Source organism: Prionailurus bengalensis, chromosome E2 (assembly GCF_016509475.1).
Source record: "Prionailurus bengalensis isolate Pbe53 chromosome E2, Fcat_Pben_1.1_paternal_pri, whole genome shotgun sequence".
Classification (NCBI taxonomy): Eukaryota; Metazoa; Chordata; class Mammalia; order Carnivora; family Felidae; genus Prionailurus; species Prionailurus bengalensis.
Window position 1 is genome coordinate 60,071,112 of NC_057352.1, and position 24,391 is coordinate 60,095,502.

At 56.8% G+C, this 24,391-nt stretch overlaps 1 protein-coding gene across 3 annotated transcripts in view; it reads right to left on the bottom strand.

The window, feature by feature from the left end:
- Positions 1 to 5,702: 5,702 nt before the first annotated feature.
- FBXO31 (F-box protein 31) overlaps positions 5,703 to 24,391 on the bottom strand; it is a 44,980-nt gene continuing 26,291 nt past the window's right edge. For all 3 annotated transcript variants that reach the window (XM_043599834.1, XM_043599833.1, XM_043599832.1), the window contains 6 exons: positions 22,982 to 23,149; positions 22,273 to 22,347; positions 15,694 to 15,803; positions 14,481 to 14,634; positions 12,789 to 13,189; positions 5,703 to 10,090 (listed from right to left, as the gene is read on the bottom strand). In XM_043599834.1, the coding sequence (XP_043455769.1) occupies positions 9,868 to 10,090; positions 12,789 to 13,189; positions 14,481 to 14,634; positions 15,694 to 15,803; positions 22,273 to 22,347; positions 22,982 to 23,149 (1,131 nt within the window). In that variant the 3' untranslated portion in view covers positions 5,703 to 9,867. The remainder of the gene's footprint in view (positions 10,091 to 12,788; positions 13,190 to 14,480; positions 14,635 to 15,693; positions 15,804 to 22,272; positions 22,348 to 22,981; positions 23,150 to 24,391) is intronic.

Sequence of the window (24,391 nt, forward strand, 5' to 3'; positions counted from 1 at the left end):
TGCTCAGTCACAGGAGCTTGTTCCCAACTCTGGCCCTGCCTGTGTGTTATCAGGCGGCTCGCCTCACTTCTCCAAGCCTGGGTGTCATCTGTAAAATAGAGCCATAGAACCAATCCACAGGACGTTGGAGAAGATGAAATTTAAGACCAGACACGGTGTAAGCCTCCCGGGCAGGTCAGCCTGTCGTTACAGAAGTGTGGCAGCTCCCTGTATTTTCCCTTTCCCTACCCACTTAAGGCAGAGCTTGGCTCGTTGCCACTGCCTCAGAGGAGAGAAGTCAGACCAGAGAAGCCTGCGGCCATTAAACATTTCTCGGTTTGGCTTTTGTTTCCAAAACCCCCAGGTAGGAGGAGGAGGAGGAACAGAGAGAGACCTCTAGGTCCCAGAATCATGGGGTAGTTGTGCAGTGCGGTCACCAACCGAGGATCCCTGGCTGAGAGCATGATGAGTGGGCCTGTGTTCCACCTGCACTGTCCCCTGGGCCCGTCCCCACTCCCGACCTTCTATGACCTGCATAGGAGCACACCGAGCTAGCAGGAGCCACCAGACCAGACAGAACAGTCTGGCCTGGCTTGAAGGGGATGGAGACGTGCTGGGCCACTGAGGCAGCCATGGCCAGCATCTGTGTGTCTCTTCCTCCCCATCCCCATAGCACCCACGTGTCCATGGCTGTCAGCTCCTGTAACTGCCCGGAAATGACACCCAGCCACCAGAGAGTCTCCAGACCCCTGTCTGGGGGCAGGCCAGGAGTGTCAGGATTAATGCCCCTGGGAGCAGCCCTCAGCAGTGACAGGGAACGTGGATAAGTATCTGAGCTTTCGTGCCCGCAGGTGGGACAGCTTGGGGCATGTTGCATACTGCCCCCCAGCTTCCCTGCAGGACCGGACCCCAGCTGCCCACATTGCTGCCCCCCTCCCTTGATGATGTCCTTTGCAATGCCCCTTGCTTCTCACCTCCCCATACCCTATCCCAGGTCATCTCCCCAATAATATACCTGCAGGTCCTAGCTCAGGACTGGCTTTTAGGGAAATCAGCCAGGACAGGCCCCTCCTGCCACCCCTGTGACCATCCCTTGCAGCCTGGAGGGGCTCTTTCAGATGGTCACGAAGCCTTGTGCCGCCTGCATCTGGCACAGAGCCTGGGTCCAGGGCCAGCTGTGCCCTCAGAGAGCTGGTGGCAGAGGGGACTCTCCCCAGCCACTCCTGCGTGTGGGGAGGTGGGGGGGGGGGGGGTCGGGCTGCAACAGCACAGGGCTAAGTGAGCACCTACAAAGCTTTCCAAACCGACAAGCCCTGGGCAGGTGTAGAACAAGTGAAGGAGGGCGACCACAGCCTTGCCGGGGCTCAGGCAAGAGGAGTGACGCATCTCCAAACACCAGCAGGCACGGTCCACGTTCTTGCACGGTCCCTTGTTCCAAACCGGGTTTCCCAAAGATATGGACCTCCCCTAGTAGTCAGAGAAAAGGGCCTGTCCTCTACTCCAGAAGAGGACCTGACCCACAGTTACAAGCAGGGGTGGGGCCAAGTGGGGATGCCCGTGTGACATGACAGAGCTGGCTGCCAAGACAGAGGGCCCAAAGGGGCAGGTCACACGCCCACCCCTGTGGGCAGACAGAACAAGGGAGAGGCCACCAGCAGGAAGGACACTGTCCTCAGGACCACCAGAGCGCTGCCGCCAGGGCTGTGGCTGGGGTACTGCCACCTCCCACTCCTCTTGGCTCGTCCACGTCCGTTTCTTTGAGAACCTTGTGACTACAAAAGCCTGTATTGTTGCTAACCCAGAAGTTGTGATTTTGTTTTGAAGTTTGCTATCACAGGATAACCTTGCCTGACTGACCCATGACAGGCTGAGGAAAGGGGTTCTACAAGGCTAAGCCCGTGGGTTGGGTAAAAACAAGATTTAAAAATATTTTTTTCAAACTTTTTAAGTAGGCTTCGCGTCCAGCGCAGAACCCAACACAGGGCTTGCACTCAGGACCCTGAGATCAAGATTCGGACGCTTAACCGACTGAGCTACCCAGCTACCCCTAAACTTTTTTTTTCTTTTTTAAGTAATCTCTACACCCAAAGTGGGGCTCAAACTCACAACTCCAAGATCAAGAGTCACATGCTCACATCCCTCATTAGGAACACTTTGGGGTCTCTTGAAGTAACCCTTCTCAGCCTAGTCTGGGTCAAGGTCATGCCAGGTGCCACAGACTCTTGCAGTATGTTGTGTTAATGGCTCCCTGGAGGCAGAACTCACTTTTTCACTCAGATTGGGGCCCTGCATTTGACCGGCCCCACTGGTGGGCATCATTCTGTACAAGTCTGCTGCCCCACATCCTTACCCTTCCTTGTGGGGTCGCAGGCTCCATTGTCACCCCTTACTGTCCCTGCCTCTCCAACCACACCATTCTGGAGCTCTCTCTTCGGTGAGCCGTGTACCCTCAGCACCTTGGTCTCCCTTTCCTTCTCCCTCACCGTGTCCTGCACTCTGCTGAGATGCCACCACCACCACCCTTACCATCATCAGAGTGCCATAAGAGAGATGCAGCCCAAGCCAGACAACCAGGCTCACAGAGAGTCTGTTCATTTCCAGATGCCTGTCACTGTCTCAGCCCAGCACCAAGGACCCATGTCCTAGTGCCTCCCATGAGATCAGAGCGTCCTCTGGGATGGGCTCCACACCAGGTCTCCCCATGCCCATGGTGCTCTGGAAGCCTGCGTCCCAACAGAACTATGGGATGTTGGCAGCAGGGCAGAGAAGCTCCATGGTGATAAGGGCCATCTACCTGGGCTCCGTAGCCTCTGTCCCCATCCCAGGTCTTGGAAGGAGCCTGAGGAGACAACAGGAATTGGGTCTAGGCACTCACTGGCCTCTGGTCCACAGGGGTGCCCAGCAGCAGCCCTCTGAATGACAATCTGCAGAGGGGCTGACCTGCCCATCCCCTGCAGGCTTAGGGCTCCCTGGCGGAGATGACAGCATCCCTGAGCCAGTGTCTGGGCACCTGCTTTCCACAGAGTGGTCACAGCGCTCTGCTGAGGTGGGCCCCAGGGCCGAGTCACTAACAGGTGGGACTCCCGAGACCGCATTCGGCCCAGCAGCACACCCAGGCAACAAATCAGATCTACTTCCCTGGCCAGGCCTGTTCTAACCCAAATCCCCACGGCAGCCTCCTGCGCAATGCCTCCCACCTCCACCAGCAGTCCCTTCTCAGCTTGGCAGCCAGGGCTCCTGGGGGCTCTGAGTGCAAGACCCAGGCCTCCCTCTGTCCCTGGGACACCACGTGACCTGTGCCTGTGTGAATGCAAGCACACGCACATGCATAGAGACACAGACCCACACGTAATGCACACGGTGTTATCTATGGTATTCAGAGGTCACGGGGAGTATTAGAAAAGAGTCTAAGAAGGCTCCTTGGAGGGAGATGGTGAAAGAAGCCAGACTGGCACGCTGCGTGCTGTGGCTCTATTCTGGAAACTTGATGTGCTGAGAAAGGCAGAGCCACGGGATGCAGGCCAACCAGTGACCGCGGCTCGGAAAGGGGAGTAGGACTCTATCCCGATCGTGGTGCTTGTTCACAGCTGTGTGCACACGCTAAACATTCACATAAATCACAACGAACCTAACCAAGAAAAGGAAAAAGGACAGCTCAACCATCTGTCACCAAAGAGCGAGGGACAGCTATTTGTTAAAAACATGTTCTTCTGAGCCCTCTTCCCAAAAGATACTGGGAAAGGAGATAGTTGTTACACAGCATGGAGGACAGCCACGGAAGAGGTGTGCTGCATGCAGCACCAGAACCCTTAGCGGGGTTGGGAAGCTATGGATGCTCAAACCCTCTCCCCAGAGGCCGTGGTTCAGCATCCCGGGGCTGGGCAGGCATCTCCCTCCCTAAACTCCTGGTGGTGCTGAGCTGCACACCCGGCCACCCCACGGGCCCAACGGCAGGCAGCACTACTGCCGACAATGGCCCTCGCCTCCTCCGGACCACCAGGGGCCAGGACAAGGGTGCCAGGGACGGTAGCACCGGTACCGGGAGAAGCCAAAACTCCAGAGCACCAGAGACCCAGCTCCCGGGCCCCTGCCGAAGGTCCAGGAGTGACGTCCCTCCTGGGTCGAGGGAGACGGGTGAGGACACAGCACTTCACCCACAGACTAGGCCCTATAGGTACTGGGCCAGGCATCACCCAAGCCAGGCACCACAGTCCATATGCCTGCTTCCGTGTTGGCCTTGACACTCCACCGCACAGGGGATAGACCACACTCTGATAGGGTACCGAGTGTCCAAGGGAGGCCCCTAGGCCCGTTTGGGGGACCATCTTGTGCTGTGACCTGTGCAGGCCTGAGACCCTGCCTCTTGTTCACTGCTGTGTCTACAACGTTCAGCACCACGTGTGGAGCATGGAGGTGCAGGTACTGACCCCATGGCTCCCCACAAGGTGACCACCCACAGGAGACACCGGCCATGTCTGCAGGCATTTGGGGTTGCCATGATGGGGAGATCAGGGAGGATGTTCAATACCCTACAGCATCGGATGGCCCCAGCACAGAACCCCATGCCCCCACACATGGGAGACTAAGCACCCAGCCAGCTCCAAACAAGCAGCTAGGGCTTGGGGACAGAGCAGCCCTAGGAGTCAGGAGGTGCTGAGCCAGCAGTGGGACTGGTCCCCATAAAGATCTTGGGTCTGTGGCTGGGTCACTGCAGGACAGCAAGGCCATCTGGGAAGGGAAGGCTGGGTCTGCTTCTGAGACCTCCCTCTAGGGCCCCCCAACACATGAGGGCAGTCCACTACCTCCTTCCCCCTGGTTCTGCTCCCCAAGAAACACCTGTTCCTCCCAGGGCTGGACATCCACACAAGGGCCTATGGGTGGAGGAAGGGGCTGCAGGCGCTGCCCTCCACATGTGCAGAGCATCTGGCCCCTGCAGCCCTGTTTCCAAAAACCAGGTGCTAGGAAGACAGCCTTCCAGCACTCATGGATTTTCAAGTATGCTGGCTGGTGTCACATGTGCATGCAGCCACCCTAAATCCCCCAGCAGAGGCCAGGCTACAGGGGGCCCCAGGAGGGAGCACAGGGAGATACATGACACACACACGGTGCTTGGCCAGGGCCCTGCCAGCCACAGCCTCCTGCGGGGGAAGGACCAGCCAGCCCTCCTCCAGGGGACCAGTGGGCCTAAGCCAGTGCCCAGATACAGGAGGGGAGTGCTCCTGCCCGAGTGGGAACAGAAGGTTCTTGTACTTCCTGTATTAAATTCTTGCACTGTTCACAAGATAACTTTCACAAACAGAAAAAAACAAAACCCGAAAATGAGATCCTCAGCTGTGTGCCCACCACAGAGCACAGCCCCAGCCCTCTTCTATTCAGCCAATCTTATCCTGTTCTCAGAAAAACCAAACTCTTTTTGAATTTAGTCTAAGAAAATCCCACAGGGGCCCCCACTCCTTCTGGGCCACCGCTCGGGGATGGGGCCATATATCAAGCCAAGGTCAAGAGGGATCCAGAGACCTACCGTGGTCTGGGTTCCAAGGGATCACTTACCGCTTCATTCCACGACAGAGAAACCAAAACTCAGTCAAGTCCTGATGTGAGAGGCTCCCAGAGGGCCCCCCAACCCCACCAGGATCCAGCCCCCTCCTTTGGCTGTCAGCCCCCCACCTCATATTGTTTATGGCTCTGGATCACATCCCAAAAGAAACAATTACAAAGCACACAAGGTTTCAAAAACTGGTTTATGGAGAAACAGCCCCACAAGGTCCCATCCAGTGACAACGCTGGGCACAGGCTCACAGCAGTGGCTCCTCGGGGCGTGGCCCTGCATGGCCCCTGCTCCAGCCCACCCTACACCAGAGCAGATGCCTGGGGGGGACAGCGACTCCCCACACCTCACCTGTGGCTGTCAGGGCGTGGGACTTCAAGATCAAGCAGCATAAATGTGCTTCTTCTCCAAGTAGGCTATGTGATCTCAAATAACAACCAAAAGTAAAATCAGACTAAAAAAGCACGGGTTCGGAGCCCTTCCTAGGTTTGGTTGGTCTCCCTGTGAGCACACAAAGGACCAAGCCTCGGTGCTGCCGCTGGTCGCCCATGCCACCGAGCACTCGGTACTTTGGCACTGTTTTGTCCCTGTGCACAGCTTCGGGCAAACCAACAGCGTCATGGCTTTCTCTACTCACTCAACGCTTCTGAGAACGTGTAGCCAGGTGACATTCCGGATCTCCCAAACATAAAGACAGGGACGTCAGCGTATGTTAGCACTGGGATTGGCCACGGACTGGGGCACGCTAGCCTCAAGCCAGGGAGGGCTGCACGAGAACATTCCCATAAGCATTCCTAGCACTTGGAGCACGAAGGCAGAAGACGGGGTGAAAGGTCCTCACACTGCAGGACAGCCTCCTCAAAGCACTGAGTCTACACGGGGCGCTCGTCCTCAACAAAGCAGACACCGTGGGCACGAGGGGCTCAGAAATCCCAGGAATCCCGTGACTGAGTTGCCAAGTAAAGGGACTGGACAGGTTCTTCTGCATTCCCGCTCACGAGCACTACAAGGTGACCACACCTCAGCAGGGCGAGACACCCGGACAGCTCACAGATAGAAATCCAGCCCCGAACATGGCAACCGTCGAGCACAGAGGATCAGCTGGCTGACGGAGGGGCCTTGCCCAACTGGGCCCCAGCAGTAAACCACGCCAGGTTCTCAGGGAAAGAGGAAGTCTGCCATGGCGGCTCCGGCTCGAAGTCTGTTCCACATGAAGTGGGAAAGCAGGCCCGGCCTGCTCCTAACCATAGGCCACCGTGGCAGCCCTCCCGCCCTCTGCCTTGGCCAGAAGGAACGCTGGAGGTACAGGCACCCACCCAAGCCGCCTGGATCAGGACAAGAGGGGAGGGAGGGAAGGAGGGAGCGGCGGGTGGCTGTGACCCTGAGCAACAGCCACAGGGAGCCAGCTGCCCAGACAGAGGGACTGAGGGGTGACGCCAGGAAGCGAGGCCCGGTCTGGACCGTGGGAGGGAGGATTCTGGAACTCCCGCCTCACAAGGCCTCCAAACCTGCTCCCCAGCAGCAGACACTGCAGGTCTAAGCTGGGCAGGCCAGCGTAACCAGAGAGACCGCCAGGCCCGATTCGCACAGGGAAGAAATCAAGGCCATTTGCAGCAGCTTTATGCAGGGAACCTTCAGCCCCAACACAGAGGAACCCAAAGACTCACATCTGAAACCTGTAATCACGTGCTTCCGGGTCAAGTCCAGAACAGCACATGCCCAGGTGTGCACAGACACAACTGAGGCTCCTGCCACCATAAAGCACAACAGACGTCCCCGGTGTCACGGCAGTTCGGTGGCGAGTAAAGGTGACATCAACCGGCGGAAAACGTCCAAAGACCAACCCGGATCCACCTGCCACCTTCCCCCAGTCAAGCTCCACAAGGGCATAGACAGCCCCTGAATTGGGCCATTCAGGTTCCTTTTTGGGACCTGCTTTATCAAAATCCCAGCTGCCTTTAGGCTTCCAACCACAACTTCAGCCTTGTTGAATCCTCACCTGCAACAAATTAACGGGCTGGAAGCCGCCCTGACGAGTGGTGCACACTCTGCCGGAAGGGGCGCCTGCTGGGACTGGTTTGCACGGACCCTGCACACTCACCTACAAACTGGAAACCAGAACCGGCCACGGATACGCCAAGTGGGAAACAACACGTACTCTGGGCCCCCGGCTGCGCAGGTGACACACTCTCACCATCCACCGCCACGGACCCCGCCTGGCATTACCCAGGCCGCTGCCCACCCTTCGGCCCCACAGGCCCCCGTCTGACACCAGAGACGGGACGGTGCGAATGCAGCCAACAGCCACTGCCAGTGGAAACCACGTAAAAGGGCCCACGCTCCAGAGGCAGGTCCCACAGTCTGGGTTTGAGACTGGTTTTTCATCAGAAAGGTTCATCTTCGATCCAAATGGGTTTCAAGGATGAGGGGAGGCCCAGGTGGAAAAGCCTCAGAATGAGCCTCCGAGCGAGCCCCAGGCTCGGGCAAAGTGGGACACACAGCGGCCACACACCCAGCGGGCCTTGCCCCGTCCTGCCCGAGGCTTCGCGGACGTGGTTACTGCCATGTGGGAGCAGCCACAAGGGGCAGGGATGGGAACGCTTGGAGGCTTGCTTGGTCCTGCGGAAGACACGAACACAGACCACGCCTCAGCCTGACTCCAGGTCCTACCAGAAGCATGTGAGGGGCGAGCTCAGCATCTCTGACAGCCGGCCAGGAGGGACCCCCCCCCCCAACCTTCTCCACTTGCCTCCTTCCCGCGTCAGAGTCTGGACAGAACCTCCTAGAAAGTCTGCCTTTTAGGGGCCGTGCCCCAGAGCTTATCAATTCTATGATTCTGGGAAGCAAAGGAAGTTCAAAGTTGCCAAATGTACTGAAGCTACAGCAATAGGGATTTTTATTTAAAAAAAAAAAAAAAAAAAAAAAAGGCCAGTCAGGGAGAAATTCGTCAGGAAAACAGGACATGTTTCATGGGACATCTCAGGTTGGTCTCTACATGAAGGCACCACAAAGCTGCCCCCTTCCCTGGGGTCCCTTGCCCCCAGCACAAGGGCTCAGCACAGTCCACCCAGCAGGGACGAGCCACAGACAGGGGGACGAAGTCTGCCCCCCGCCCCGGTGGAGCGCCTGCCATGGAAGGGGAGCATGGTGACAGCTCTCTGCAGGCTGGAAGCGGAGCAGGAGCTAATTCTTGGGGGTCTACGTGCATTCAGGGCTCTGTTCTTCAGGAGACACTAAGATCAGCAGAGACCTTACAACACTGGGTCCCCAAACGCAGGTGTCCATGGGACACGGGCACACCACCGGCAGAAGCGTCCGTGCTCAGGGTCTCCACACTGGAGGACCCCGAGATGCCTGGTCTCCAAAGTGCATTCCACATGTAGGGGGTGACTTTTCTAGAAAGCTGCCCTGTTACCCACAAAGGGGCTCCAAAGTCATCTGGTGCAAGCACTCTGCTGCTTTAACACTTCTGAGAACAGCACCTGTGTATACTAAGCAAATGGGAAAAGGCAGGGCTGGTTCAGATGTGGCCCTGCAGAATTCTGAAGAAGGTTCTGGGACAAGTGGCTCAGCTCAGGGTTCTGACACCAGAGCATGTGCAGGAGGTGGATGGGGGGGTGTGTGCAAACAAATGCCCTGCCTCGAATTGGCTGCAGCAAAGGTCTTGATTCTAAAGCTGGAGAGAGGCCAGGGCCTCCAAGCTGCCCAAAGGCCCACCATGACGTTTCCTACTGACCCGTATCACTAACCCCACTGCGCGGATTCACAAGCCCATCAGAGGTGAAATGCTTCTGTCCAAAATCCAAGCAGGTTAGTAAAGACACAGGAATTCAGTCCAGGGTCCTGGCCTGATACACCCGACCCCCTGGAGCTCCCTCACTGCACACACTGTGCCCCACCCAGGCTGTAGAACGCTCACCTCACAGAGGCCCTCGCCCCAGACCCTTGCCAGACCGCAGCCACGGTCACTCGCCTCACACATGATCCCGATCGTTAGCCCCCAGGGTCGCTCTGCCTGACCCAAAAAACGTTCAGCAGGCCAAGGACAAACCCAGTTTCTCCAGCTGAGTTGTTCACAAAACTGTGCAGCCAGCCCTCTCCATCAGTTCTGTCCTGGGTCATTCTTTCTGTGAGACAAGCTCAGTCAGCCTTCCCATGAGCTACTGACGAGGACACGGGCATACGTCGCACACTCTGTACAGAGTTTTGGGGTGGCTGGGCCGAGACTCCTACGAGGTGGGTGTTCTGGTCAGAAGGCCGAATCTCCAAAGTGCATGCTGCTTCCCGTCCCGGGCGGCAGGGTCCGGGGCCCCGGGAGCCGCCCCACAGGAAGTGGCCCGTCAGGAGGTCAGGGACTGGATGTTCTTCAGCATCTCCTCGAAAGCCTGTGGGGATGGCGCCTCTGCGTTCCGGAAGGTGGCCCGCACCCTGCTGTACAGACTGAAGGATTTCAGCTCAAGCCAGATGAACCCGAAGCGGTCCTCGTCGAACAGGATAAAGACTCCAGGAGTGCGCTCAGGGCTGGTGAAGCCGTGGCCGGCGATGAGGCCCGTGCCGTAAAAACTGAACAAAGACAAGAGGAAAAGTGCATGGGGAGGGAATGAGAGGGACCCAGAAGGAGTGCACCGGGCCCCAGTCCTGCCCTGTCCTCCTGGGCTGTTGCAACGCCCGCCCCCCGCGCCCCTGCCAGCCCCTCCTCCCGCCAGCAGGAAGCCGCAGGCCTCAAGGCCCGAGAGCCCGTCTTGCCCGGATCACCTAGCAACCCTAACTGCCCAATGCACCAAACCACGGGCTGACGGTTGGGCTCACCCAGCTAAAGGAAGAGGGTCTCCGGCAGCCCCAACCACGTACCGCTGTCCCAAAGGACACCTTCACAAAGCTAGCCCAGGTAACCAGCCTTAATTCCAGGGATGCTTATGTTAGCACATCAACGACTCAAATACAATCAATAAAGACTTACTGTCACGAACCCAGCAGGCAGAACTTCCAGATTTCCATAAGGCCAAGTTCAAGTTTCAAGACCAGGGTCAGACTAAGCTACGTTTACGTCTTTCTTGCCAAGAATTTGGGGCTCCTACAGATAGGTAATAGGGATGGGGGCTGGGCCCATCTCCTGGGACCCCCACCTCCAGCCACCACACCAAGGCTCCCCTGGGCGGGAGAGGAGAGCAGGCCTGTGCCCGAGGGTGTGCACAGGAGGGTGTTTGGGGAAAACCTAACATGGGAAAGCAGCACCAGAGGCCACAGGGAGGCCAGGTCCTGAATTGGTGCGGTGGCAAGGCCTCGCAGACACAAGAACCGAACAGGAGGGACCGCAGCACGCCCCTCCCAGGTCACAGAGCCCAATATTCAGCAGGTCCTGTGTGTCCACCGCAGGGCTGGCCTCAGAGCGCCCTGGGGAGCCACAGCTGAGCCACAAAACACTACAAGTTTTCCATTTCCTAAGGACAGCAGAGCCCTATTTCATGACCTTTGATAAATTCACATCAGTCGAAATCCTACCGGAACGCGATTTGCATGCCTCCTCCAGGAAAACCCAAATTCAGCCACTTTGGTTGACAACTGAGCAGCATGAAGAAATGGAATTGATTTTCCCAGTGGGAGACAACAGAACACACGCTGATCTCTGCTCAGGTTCCTGGAGCTGGGCTCCTGAAACCCACATAAATTCCGAGGGGATAAGAACACCAGGAGGTGACTCAGGTGGCTCCCGGATGGCAGGTGGATCAGAAGCCTGGAATCCTCGGCTGCTCCGCGATCCCCCAGAGAGGGAAGAGGGCTACAAACGGAGCTAATGACCGACCAGGCCTACGGGAGGAAACCTCCAGAACAACCCACAGTATGGGGTTCAGGGAGCTCCCAGGTGGGGGAACACGTCCACCCCAGTCCCAGGGCGGGTCAGGGTCCCACGCATCTCGTCGTGTGGCTGTCCATCTATGACCTTTGTCACCGCCTTCAGCAAGATGGTGAATGTAGTGTTTCCCTGACTTCCGTGAGCCGCCCCAGCACATTCATTGAACATGAGGAGGGGGTCGCGGAATCCCCGACCTACAGCTGGCTGGTCGGAAGCACGGAGACAAACTGGACTGGTAACAGGCGGCTGAGGGGGCAGGGCAGTCTTGCAGGGTCTGACATCATCCTGGGTGCACAGTGTCAGGACCCAGTCGAGTGGCAGACACCGGCTGGCATCATGGAGAATTGCTTGCAGGTGTGGGGCACTGGGCGCTCAGAGCCAATTTAGCCGCCCAGCCCATGCACACTTCAGTCCTCCTCGGGGAGCTCAGTGCCCTGCCCACACTCTAGTGGGCATGTGAAGTGCCAGTCACAGGGCCCAGGGGTCAAGGCAACAGACCTCTGCACATAACTGGACACACGTGGAAGCCAAGCAGCTATGATGCCACGAGACGGGTCATTCCCTCAACACGTCCCCTAGGGCGACAGTCCAGGAGAACTTCCTGCAATGATGGAACATTCTAGACCTGCAGAGCCCAACACACCCGTGGCTGCCGGCTGGGGATGCGGCCATTGTGACTGAGGACCCGAGTCTGTCCTTTTAGGTCATCTCAGCTCCAGCAGCCCTGGAGGTTAGGGCTGGGGTGAGGGTCTCCTCATGCGTCCTCCAGGGCTGGGTCCGGGGCGGATGAAGGGAGAGGCCTGAGACAAAACCCTAAGAACATGAGTCAAGAAGCAGGAAGCCGGCCCTGCGTCAGGGAACCTCCCAGCCTCCGTGGGGAGGACAGTGCACCACCAGCCCTTTACACATGCTTTCTGAGTTGGGAGGGAATCCACAGGAAGAAATGAAGGACTGACGCTGGAGTATGTCCAGCAGGAGACGGAGGGACACCCCCAACAGGCCTCACCGGCAAGGACACCAGGTGAACTCAAGCCGGCTTCTAGGGACACAGGTTGGGGAGGGCCCCCTCCTCACCGGCTACCTTCGCCACCGCCGGTGGACTCACCTGTCTACCCTTCCCCTGACTGACTGTGCAATGGCAGGCATCTGAGAGGAGGCCTCACGCCCGGTGGTTCTAATAAGCCCCCTTTGAGGCTCCCCAGGGGTGAGAGCTCAGGAGCCCCCGAAGTCTGAGATGTGGCCGTGCAGCCCAGGGAAGGACAATGCCCACTCGGGCCCAAGCTGGAACCCAGAAAGAGTTCCCTGCCCAATGCAGCAAGCCCTGCGCTGGCCCCACAGCCCGCGTCCACGCCGGCTGGGCAGGGGGGCTCTCCAGAAGGCCTGTCGCGGCCGCCCTGGCATCCTTACCACATCCTGCAGGTGCGGGGGTAGTCCTCGTTCCGCGAGCTCACGCCCACAGGCAACACGAACGGCTGCCCCTGCCCGGACTGGGCCGGCTGCTCGGGTGCAGGCGCCGCTGCGGCCGCGGCCTCTCCGTCCGCAGGCCCCCCGCCCTTCTCGGCAGGCAGCTCCACGCTGGGCTGGGCAGGGCCCCGCTGGGGCTCGCGGGGGCTCTGCGGGGCGCGGCCCTCGCCGTCCTCGGCCCCGTCCTCCTGCTGCTGCTGCTCCTGGCGCACCTGCTCCCGAACCTCCAGGACGATGCGGGACAGCTCGTTGAAGCTGCGGAGGCTCTCCACGTCTGGCAGCTGGATGCGGTGCATGAGGTCGATCTCCACCGTCTGCTGCCCAGCAGGGATGTTGGGGTCACCCTGAGGAGCGAGCGGGCGGCCGTCAGCGGGGCTCAGAGACCGGCACAGACACGCTGTACAGTTTCCAGCTCAGAGCACAGCACACCTCTGGCCAAAGGAGCTCACTCCAGCATTCCCACTGACTTAGCAGCAACTCCTTACGAAGTAAGAACGTCTTAGATGCCCATAAAAACTAAGTGCCTACGGCAGGCAACCCATCTGTGAAGGGGTCTTTGAAAACACGGACCTGACAGCATCCGAGTGACCTTGTGAGGTGCACAGGCCCCTGGCACAGTGGCTCATGTGTGCTTGAGACCTCCAGGTGTAAAAACCTTCCCAGTCTGGAGGGGCTAAGACTGGGGCTTAGATGGGGCACCTGGGTGGCTCAGTTGGTTAAGCGTCTCTTGATTTCTGTTCGAGTCACAATCTCACGGTTGTGAGATCAAGCCCCACATTGGGCACCATGCTCAGAGTGGAGCCTGCTTAAGAGTCTCCTTTCTCTGCCTCTGACCATCTCCCTCTCTAAATAGAAGAAAATAAGATAAGATAAAAGAAAAAAACTGGGGCTTAGAGAAGTGCACAGACCCTCCTGGCCTGGGCGCCAGCCCAAATCTGTCTGTCCGGGACGCAAACGCTCCTGAGCCTGAACCCAGGAGCTCCTCCAGGCCCTGCACCTCCGCATGGGACCCCAGGGCTGCGCTCTGCTCACAAGGAGCCTTCCCAGAGCACAGGGGCCCTGGCCGACCAGGATTCAAGAAGAAGGCTTTGTGAGAACTAGGAAGAGGCATTCCTCCCCGGGACGCTTCGGTGCACCTGCCAGAAAGGCGCCCTGGCTATGCAAATGACAGGTGAGCACGGTGTGACCGGTGTCGATGAGGCAGGGACAGAGGGCTGATTTGTTTAAGACCCGCCCCCGCCACCTTCAGCTCAACAATCCTCCGACTGTGTGCACCAGCTGCTGAGGTCAGGACGGGCAGTGGGAGCCCGTGTGATAACGCAGGGGGCTCCGATGTGGCAGCACCCTACCGTCACCTGGGGAACTCCTGGAGCCACGCACCCAGGTCACCCTCCATGGATCAGAGTCTCTAGGGCCCGACATCAGTGTTTTCTCAACATCTCCAGGGACTCTGGCGTGTGGCCAGGACCGGGTGCCATGGGGTAAGGCCACCTGAGAAACGCTCCCGATCCCCTAGAGGTCTCGTGAAATGCAAATCCTGCATCAGTGGGTCTGGCTAGGCCTGACAATCTGCGTCCCCGGCAAAGCCACGGCTCCAGGGCCCACTGTGAGTAGCCAGGGTGGCGCCAGACTCACCGTGATCTTCGTGCCCCTGGCCCGCTTCCCGTGGAAGCTGAGCATGACGATCTCTAGGCCGTGGCTGCCATAGGTGCCTTTGAAGAGGCCGGGTCTGATGAGGTCGTCCGGGTGGCTGGGCGGGAGGTAGATGCGGCGGTACGTCAGGCAGTTGCTGTGGGGGGAACAGGTGGCTTGAGAGCAGCTCGGGTGGGGGGACGGGGAGGCAGAGTACAGAGCTCACGCACCTCCCTGCCTGGTGACGGAGGGCCGGCAGGGCAGGGCAGCCCGGTACAGCCCGGTTAGGGTCCTCCCAGGCCAGTGGGGGGCAGGAGGCATGCCGCGTTACTGAGCCTCAGTCGTCGCCCCCTCAAAACACACACAGGGCACACGTCACACCTCATCGGATTCTACCAGGGCTTACGCTCTACCGGGCACCGGAGGGCAGCTGTGGCGGGTAGAGCTCTCTGCAGAGGGGGAGGGGATGCCACTCCTGCTCTGTCATCCCGGCACAGGGACCCGAGACTGCAGAGGGGGCGTTCGCTGCACCAGGGGTTGTTTACGTGGGACCCGGGGACAGGCCCAGGGGCAGAGGCCAAGGCAGGGAGAGCAGCTAAGAGAGGCGGAGGCCTCCCCCAGCAGACGAGGGGAAACGCCCTGAGGCTTTGGCACACGGGCCAGGCTTGTCAGAGCACGCCGCTGCTGGATGCTGGCAACAAAGCAGACAGAAAACAGACACCAAGGTAAGGCACGGTGGGGAGGATAGAAACTGTACTCACAGTACTCCGGGAGAGACTATGCTCACAGTACCTACCAAGAGAGGGTCTGTATTCACACCACCCACAGAGGGAGCTGCGCTCAGTAACCATGAAGGGGGACTAGGCTCACAGTACCCACAAAGGGAGCTGCACTCAGTGTGCATAGGGACGGAGTGTGCTCAGTACCCACAGAGCAGGGGTGCACTCGGTACCCATGGAGAGGGACTGTGCTCAGTACCCACAGAGCAGGGCTGCACTCACAGTACCCACAGAGAGGGATTGAGCTCAGTACCCACAGAGCAGGGCTGCACTCACAGTACCCACAGAGAGGGACTGTACCCAGTACCCACAGAGCAAGGATGCGCTCACAGTGCCCACGGAGAGGGACCGCGCTCAGTACCCACAGAGAGGGACTGTACCCAGTACCCACACAGCAGGGCGGCACTCACAATGCCCACGGAGGAGGATGCACTTACTCGTACTGACTAGTGTAGATAAACTTCATCAGGATGAGCTCCTGCATGTGCTCGTGGAAAATGTCCTCCAGTGTCCGCCCCCATTCTTCCCTCAGCCACGTGCGGAATTCCTTCCAAGAGAACACGGTCATGAAAACCACCATGACTCACACGTAAGGCCATTCCCCGTGGCACTGAGCGGATACATGCAGCATCTTACAGCTTGGGCACGCCTGCACCACAGTCCCCCTGGGGTGGACGGGATGGAGATTCGGCTGGCCAGAGACAGGGGCTGCCATACTGTGGTCTCCCGGGACCTGGCCTCCCTCCTGGGGGGTGAGTCACCAATGAAAAGTAAGGGGCTCTGGCCCCCACTTTCCCAAACTTCAGGAAACAAGAGGGACCGTGGGGTCCCTTCAGGCAAGGCTGGGGCCACGGCCCACGTCCGGAGCTCCCAGGCAGCAGCCACATAAGCCTCGCTTCCGTGGCCGCCATGGGATATGGTGTCTAATCCAAGCCTAGTCCTCAGGCTTCTGGGCTGCAGGACTCTTGTCGCTAAACCCCGTGCTGGTCACAGTGGCTCGAGCCGCTTTCACCAGCTGCCGATGAAGAACGAGATAGGTGTGGCCGGAGGAGAATGGAGGTGTCTTCATAGCTACGTTATACGTTCAAAAAGTTTACGTGCAAGAAGGGAGGTTCTATAAACATGTGTCCTCAAAACTCAGTAATTCATTGTGGAATCAAACCATGTGAAGGATATTTAGTGCTTAATAACTTCATGGTGTGTATTTAACCTAATCCCCAGCTCTGAGTTCTGAACTCAATGTAGCATTTTTAATGACCGTCTAAAATTAGCTTTACAAACAGAAGCAAGAGAGATTTAACAACAACAACAACAAAATACAGAAGAGCTATGATCCGTCAGTTGCTTTAACACATCACTGCCTAACCTCGAGCCACAGTGACTGAAGCACCACAAGCTCAGTGTGTACAAATCAACTGGAAGTATCTGTATCAGGAGCACAAAACTGGAAAACGAACTTTTACGTCCTATTTGCAGCAGCCTCAAACAACACAAGACCTGGGATCACATGTTAGGAAACATGTGTGTGGCCCCTGCTCCGACAACCCACAGCACCGAGAGGGTGCGAATGAGCCTCCGTGACAGGGGTGCCTGCAGCCGGGAGGACTCAGACCAAGCCAGCAATTCTCTCCGAATCCATCTATAGACTCAGCGCCATGACAGTCACAGTCCCACCAGGATTTCTGTAGAAAACGACAAGCCGATTCTGAAATTCATATGGAAATGAAAAGAACCTACAACATCCAAAGCCATCTTTCAAAACAACAAAGTTGGAGGACCTCCACCAGCTCACATTATGACTTAAAGAGAAAACCACAGTGATCAAGATGGTGGCAGGAGCATCGGGACTGACAAAAACATCGATGAAATGAAACGGAGAGCCCAGAAACAGACCCATTTAGCTCGTCAGCTGATTTCTGACAAATATGTCCAAGCCACACAATAGGAAAAAAAAAGTCTCTTTCACAAATGATGCTCAAACAACTGGACAGCCATGTGGGGAAAAGGAACCACGATCCCGGCCTCACACCACACACGAGAAATAATTCTGGATGGGCCACAGACCCAAACATAGCATGAAGCTACCACGCTTCTGAAAAGAGCGAGAATCTTTGTTAACTTAGGGATAGGCAATGTTTTTTGGGTTTTTTTTTGTTTTTTTAAGTTTGTTTTTGAGTGAAAGAGAGCATGCGCACACGTGCACACAAGCGGGGGAGGGGCAGAGAGAGAGAGAAGGAGATACAGAATCTGAAGCAGGCTCCAGACTCTGAGCCTTCAACGCAGAGTCCGAAGCAGGGCTTGAACACACGAACCTCAAGATCATGACCTGAGCCGAAGTTGGACACATAACCGGCTGAGCCACCCAGGTGCCCCTAATTTATGAAGGTTTTTCTTTTACGGTTATTTTTCTGTATCTTAATAAACACTGCCTGTCCCAGGGCACCCGGCTGGCTCAGTCACTTAAGAGTCCAACTCCGGCTCATGATCTCACAGTTTGTGAGTTCAAGCCCCACACCAGGATCACTGCTGTCAGTGCTGAGACTGCTTCGAACCCTCTGTCCCCCTCTCTTTCTGCCCCTCCCCCACTCATTTTCTCTTCTCTCAAAATAAATAAACATTAAAAAAAAAGAAAACTGGGGCACCTGGGTGACTCAGTTGGTTGGGCATCCAACTTTGGCTCAGGTCAAGATCTCACAGCTTGTGCGTTTGAGCCCCACATCGGGCTCTGTGCTGACAGTTCAGTCTTGAGTCTGCTTGGGAGTCTGTGTCCCCCTCTTTCTGCCCCTCCCCCTACTCACACACTGTCTCGCTCTCTCTCTTACTCTCAAATATAAATAAATATGGGAGAAAAAGAAAACACTTGACAAATTATACTTTACCAAAGTCAAAAGCTTCCACTCAAATGGCTGAACTCATGGAGGAAAGGCCCTCAAAAACTCAAACCAATAAGCAACAGATAAAAATGGAACTGAAGTATAAATGAGCAAGGATTTTGATGTTACCATGGTGAATAATCAGACTTGAACTAAATACCACGGAAGATGGCTTGTGAGGAGTCGTAATCTTATTTACTTTGCATGAAAAGGTCAGAGTCATTAGAAATAGCAACCAGGCCCAATTACTCAGAACAAAGGCCTTTGAAATATGTTTATTATGCAATTATCTCATGAGAGGTCCATGCACAAGGAAAACACAGGAGCCCGGAACACAGAAGACAAGAACAGTATTTCCCAGAGCCTGCTCACCACGTGCCGGCGCCATACAACCATCGTGTTCATCTTCACAGCAGCCCGGGAGACAGGTGCTAGCGTCTCCCCCATCCTACAGAGGTGTGGGCCTTCGGAAACCCTTCCTATGTCACCAGGAGTAGGTGGCAGAATCACACCTCATCCAAAGTCCACGTGCTCCCTGGCCTTGCTTCCACCAGGGCCACCGTCAAGGCCGGGAGGAGCACCGGAAGCAGGGGGCTCACCCGCCCTGGTGGGTTGTGAACATGAACCAGCAAACTGACGACACATAACAAGAATCTGGAACATCTTCAGGGCCTTTTACCTGGCAATCCCACAACTGTATGGTCCAAAAACCAGGTAAGGTTTTTGCACAGAGTTCAGGCAGTTCAGTTCCAGGAAGAAGCCTGGCGTCTCTCCCAGGCGGCCGTGGCCAGGCCTGGTGCTAAGACTTTCACATGCTGTGCCCTACTCAGCCCTCCAGCTCACGTGGGTTCTGCGGATAACTGCATGGCCCCATTTCACAGGTAAGGACTGAGGCTCTCAGAGAGCAAGTCACTTGAGCACGTGGTCAGGAGGGCGTGGGGAAACACAAACACCTGAGCACAGGCCCCATGCCCGACTGCAAGAGAGAGGATCACTCTCATAGAGTCAATGACCTCAGGTGACAGATGGGATGTTGCGGTCAAACTACAGTTTGTAAACAATTCTAATGAGACTGGGAAGTATTTCTGGAACAGCTAAACAGCTTTAAAAAAAAAAAAGACCCAAATTAGATAGAGTTAGATTGTAATTACATAAAAAAACAATTTGGAGAACATGAAGGGATAACACAGGACAAGCACAGGGGCTGACCCTGCGTGGGGCTCCAATGAATTTGGGTTTGATGATCAGAAGGTGACATTTCAATGCTCAGGTGAAAAAGTACAAAAGACAAAAAAAAAAAAAAAAAAAAAAGGCAAAACAAAAGCATCTTGCGTCCGTTCAGGAATGTAGCGCGAGAACCTCTCCACACGACAGAGCGCCAGGAGCGAGGCCTGGTCGGGAGGGATGACAGACACCCACAGCATCTCAGGGGTGGGGCCTGCCCATCCCGCCTCCCTCCTCTCTTCCCCATCTCTGCTCCTCCCTGCAGCCCCGATTTCCAGAAACCTCAGGCTGGGGGCTGGACAGGCAGAGGGTGGGCAGGGAAGACGGCAGCTGGGCCTGGCTGTCATCTAGTGATGGAGGCCAGAGGAGGCAAGTCTGCGTGGGCCCAGGAGCCTGCCCTGCTCACAGAACCCAGGAGAGGGGCTGCGGTTTGTGGAGCACGCACAGGTCCCCCGGGGTAGGCCACGAGGAGCAGGCTGAGGGCATCGCGGCCTGATTCGCGTCTGAACTTGGCATTCAGAGGTGCACACGGCGGGCAGAAACCCCGGGCCTGGAGCTGGGTGGGACAAGCGGAAGGGCTGGTGAGCAAGACTCGGTGTATGAGCCAGAGACCCACAGGGCACCTGGAGTCAGCACTTCTCAGACAGCCCAGCCGCCCGGCATCCCTCACGGGCTCTTTGTGGTGCCACAGAGAACGAAGGAGAGCAGGGTGCCAGGCCGGCCCCTGGGGGCGTGAGGACTCCCCCGTCCCCCGGGAAGACTGCACTTGCTGCCACGGTCCCCTGCTAGCCCTCTTGGCCGCCAGGAGCTCTCAATCCCCTGGGAAGTGCCCTCTGGGCCCAGAATTTTATTTTTCGTATGTTTATTTAGTATTTTTGAGAGAGAGAGAGAGAGAGAGAGAGAGAGAGACAGCACAAGCAGGGGAGGGGCAGAGAGAGAGGAAGACACAGAATCCGAAGCAGGCTCCAGGCTCCAAGCTGTCAGCACAGAGCCTGATGCAGGGCTCGAACCCACGAACTGTGAGATCATAACCTGAGCCGAAGCCAACGCTCAACTGACGGAGCTACCCAAGCGCCCCAGGGCCCAGATTTTTAAATGACCGTCAGCCATTAGAGCACAGGGCAGCCAGAGTCCAGGGCTCAGCCCTTCACTTCTGTGCTCAGAGATATCAGGACACATGGCGATGCCCCCCCCGCCATGGCCTGTCCTCTCTCCCTGGAGCCTGGAGCCTGGAGCCATCCTCTGGATCCAAAAGACTGAACGAGAAAGTGAAGACATCACCGGCTGACACACAAATCCACAGGAGAACCCCATCCCCACACAGCTGAGGGGAGACAGAGACAAGCGGCAGACAGCAGAGCACCTAAGGTGGACAAAGTGACCACAGGGCCAGACGGCAAGCTCTCCCACCACAGCAACTCCAGGCTGGCTCACTGGGGACCTTGAGGTCCCGCCGCTCTGCCCGGGGACGGTCTGCCTGGGGAACAGGGCGCGGCCCTCTGCTCTGCACGGGGGATGGTCTGCCCATCCTCTCGGATGGGCCGGGCAGGGGAAAGAGAGATGCCTCTGACTACATAAAAGTTAAAAACACATAAACATGAAAAAAACTCCTGGAGAAAAACACACTATAAATCAAACCAAAAGACAGAATAATGAATAAGAAATGACTCGCAACTCACACCTTGAAGGATTCATTTCCCCAGACGATAAGCTGCTACGAGTCAGTTAGAAACGTCAAGCAGAAAAAGCAGCAAGGATGTTTCCTAACGTTCGGAGAAGGAGCCACGGGGAGCCCTTGCTCATGCCCCTCACCTCAGCCTCGGCTGAGGTCGCGGTAAGGGAAACGCAAAAGGACCCCAGAGCCAGGAGACCAGCAAGGCCGAGCTCCTGCCTCACACGGACTCGTTCCTAGTTTCCATCCACCAAGGACTCGTGTCACTGCTTTTACAATCGAAGTTACACCATTCCACTTCCCGACCGGCGAGCCCACACACAGAAGGCGGCGGCCAAGAGCTTTTCCCGACCCCAGCACGTGTCCTTCCGGAAACACACCGCACGGTCCCTTTACAGTCTCGACAACCGAGGAGTGTCCACTCTCAGGAAACACGCGGACGTCTTCTGCTGAATCGTGAACTACAGCAACACCTGCGTGTTGTGCGTGCGACGTACATGCAATCGTCGGTGACACCGTTGTGAAAGAATAGAGCATTTCCATCACGTGCCACATATGTGAGCCAACAGGGACCTCCTCCGCCTTCAAGGGATTCCAGCGAGCGTGTGCGTGCACTCTTTACACGAAGACACGCGTACGTGTGCGCTTACGTTCAATCTCCCTGCACTTCTCGGGCTGACAGGGAAGCGACCGGACTCAGAACCTGACCGAGAAATGCAGGCCCAACCAATAACCATCAGTTCAGGGAGCATCCGACACTTTAAAAATTCAAGTTTTCCTTAGGATGTTTTGAAATGGCAGTGTGACTTAGGTCCTCAGAACACAGAAACTCAAAGGCAATATGAAATTACTTGTGCAAATAAAAGAAGTCCAAAGAAACTCACGAGTGAAGCTCAGAGACAGGCCTCCCTTCTGTGTGGCCATGACGTGGAAATGTCAGCCACGAGGCCCGTCTGCCGGGAGAACACAGAGGCTCCAGAAAAGCCGTCTGGTCTCCCCACGCACGCACACGCGAGATGAATCTCCAACAGCACCTGGACTCTCTCGCCAAAGGGGCAAAGGGGAGCCGCTCAGAGAAAACTACTTCTCTTCGCTCCGCCTGTTCTCAGGGGTGGCGGGTAACGAAAGCCCGTGGCCGTGCACCCGCACACACGGTGCCCTTTCCGACGGACGGGGCAGGGGAGACGACCCTCTCACAGGGGGCACGCTGGCGACGTCAACCCGCGAACGGGGGGGTTCCGGCTCACCTCCTGCCTCCCGCCAGACATCCTGTGGTGGTCCGTCTGGTTGCACTTGGTGGAGAACTCGTCCTTCTTCACGATCTTGAGGGTTCACGACAAAGGAGAGGGGAACGGGTCAGTCACGGCACGCCGGGCAGGCAGCCTCTCCGGCACGGACACCCCCCGCACGCGTACGGAAGCCCAAGAGCCGCCGAATCGTGGCCAGTCCCAAGAAGGCAGCTCAGGGCTGCCCGGACGCACACCTCCTCCTCAGAGGACAGGGCATCTGGGAGGCTTTTCCAAGGCGACATGTCACAGCACAGCTCAGGGGCTGCTGTTTCACACGGGCTCACTGGGGTGGCGGTTCGCCAAACCGTTCTCAGAGAGCAGAGTGTTTTATTCCAAGTTGATACTCTTTCAAAGAGGAAACCCGGGAGCGGTGAGGAAAAAGGACGGTTCCGACCGAACCCAGAATCCCTGGCAGGTCCCGGCGAGTGAGTCTCTGAGGGGCTACATCACAGCACCATCACGTCGGGAACACACCCCAGGGGCGGGGCTGAGCCCCCACTTCCTCCCCTGTCTGCTGCTCTGTGTGCACACGGGCCTGCAGCTGGGAACCCCACGGCCAGCTCAGCCAACACCGCACCCCCCCTGCCACTGGGACCGGGGGCGACAGAGGAGCCCGGCCCCATGCCTGCACTCGGCTACTGTATGTAAGGGAGCCCCGGGCGCTCACCTGGATGTGGCCATTGTGGGGCCCTCTGTGGCCATACATGCACTCCACCGTGGCAGACTTTCTCTCCATCAGGTGGACCCTGAATAAGGGCTTGAATCGCATGGGGTCGTCCACATGAGGGTCGTGGGGAGGCAGGTACATCCAGCCAATGATGAACAAGCCGTCCACCTGTGGTGAGGAGGAAGGGCACAAGTCCACGTGAGATTTAGGCTGAGGGGCTGAGGCAGAAGGTCTCCACCCCACACTGCCCTCGAGGACCAGCCTCGTCCCCACACCGCAGCCCCGCCCAGAATCTTGGGGCCCGGGAACATACAGTCTAGCGCACCAGGATCCAGCGCATCAGGATAAGCATGGCCCACCTACCAAGTGCTTGTTGTTTCAAAAGTAGTTACTTTTCATAAACATGGTGACTGAAATCTTCTAAAAGAGTAGAACTTAAGTGTTCTCACTCAGAAAAGAACGGACAGAAATGGGAAGTGGAGGACATACTCGTCACTAGATGGCAGGAATCCTTGCTCAAAGCACACAAGTATCACCAACATGTATTCCTCACGTAGCCCACAACTTGGTCAATTACACCTCAACGAGGCTGAAAATAAACACATACCTGCACCATTATCTACAGTAGCCAAGATATGGAAACAGCCTAACTGTCCGTCAACAGATGAATGGATAAAGACGTAGTGGGTACACAGTGGAATACTACTCAGCCATAAAAAATGAATGAAATCTTGGGGCGCCCAGGTGGCTCAGTCGGTTAAGCGTCCGACTCTTGGTTTCGGCTCACGTCACGATCTCACGGTTCATGGGTTCGAGCTCCCCATCAGGCTCTGCACTGACAGCACAGAACCTGCTTGGAATTCTCTCTCTCCCTCTGTCTGCCCCTCCCCCGTTCACGCACACGCACTCTTTCTCAAAATAAACTTTAAAAAGCTAAAAATAAAAAAATAAAATGCCTGAAAATCAGAAACAAACTAAGAAGACAGATGCCGTGGCTGTGCAACATGCATAACTGTGGGTGTGCACGCTGCCGTGGCTCTTTGGTGCGTGCAAAGTGGTGGCAGACACACAGGGACTGGACTGGGGGCGGGGGGGGGGGGGGGGGGGGGGTCCCGGGCAAGGAGCTTGGGTGCGCTCCCATCATTCCTGTGGCAAACCGGTCTGACAAGGGCAAGCCAACACTGTTTTGTCATGGCTCAATTCTCCCCTAATTACCCCCTCCTTTCAGAAGCTGCAATTTCTTTTTTACTCTATTACTCACTGCCAGGAAAAAAAACAATTATCACCCTCCCCGCCTAAAGAAAGGAAAGCAGTCTGCCCACGCTGGGGAGCAGACTGGCTTGTCCTGAAAGGAACGTTCTAAATGCAAGGCTTTCCCCAGTGATGTTGAACATAAATAATAAAGCATGT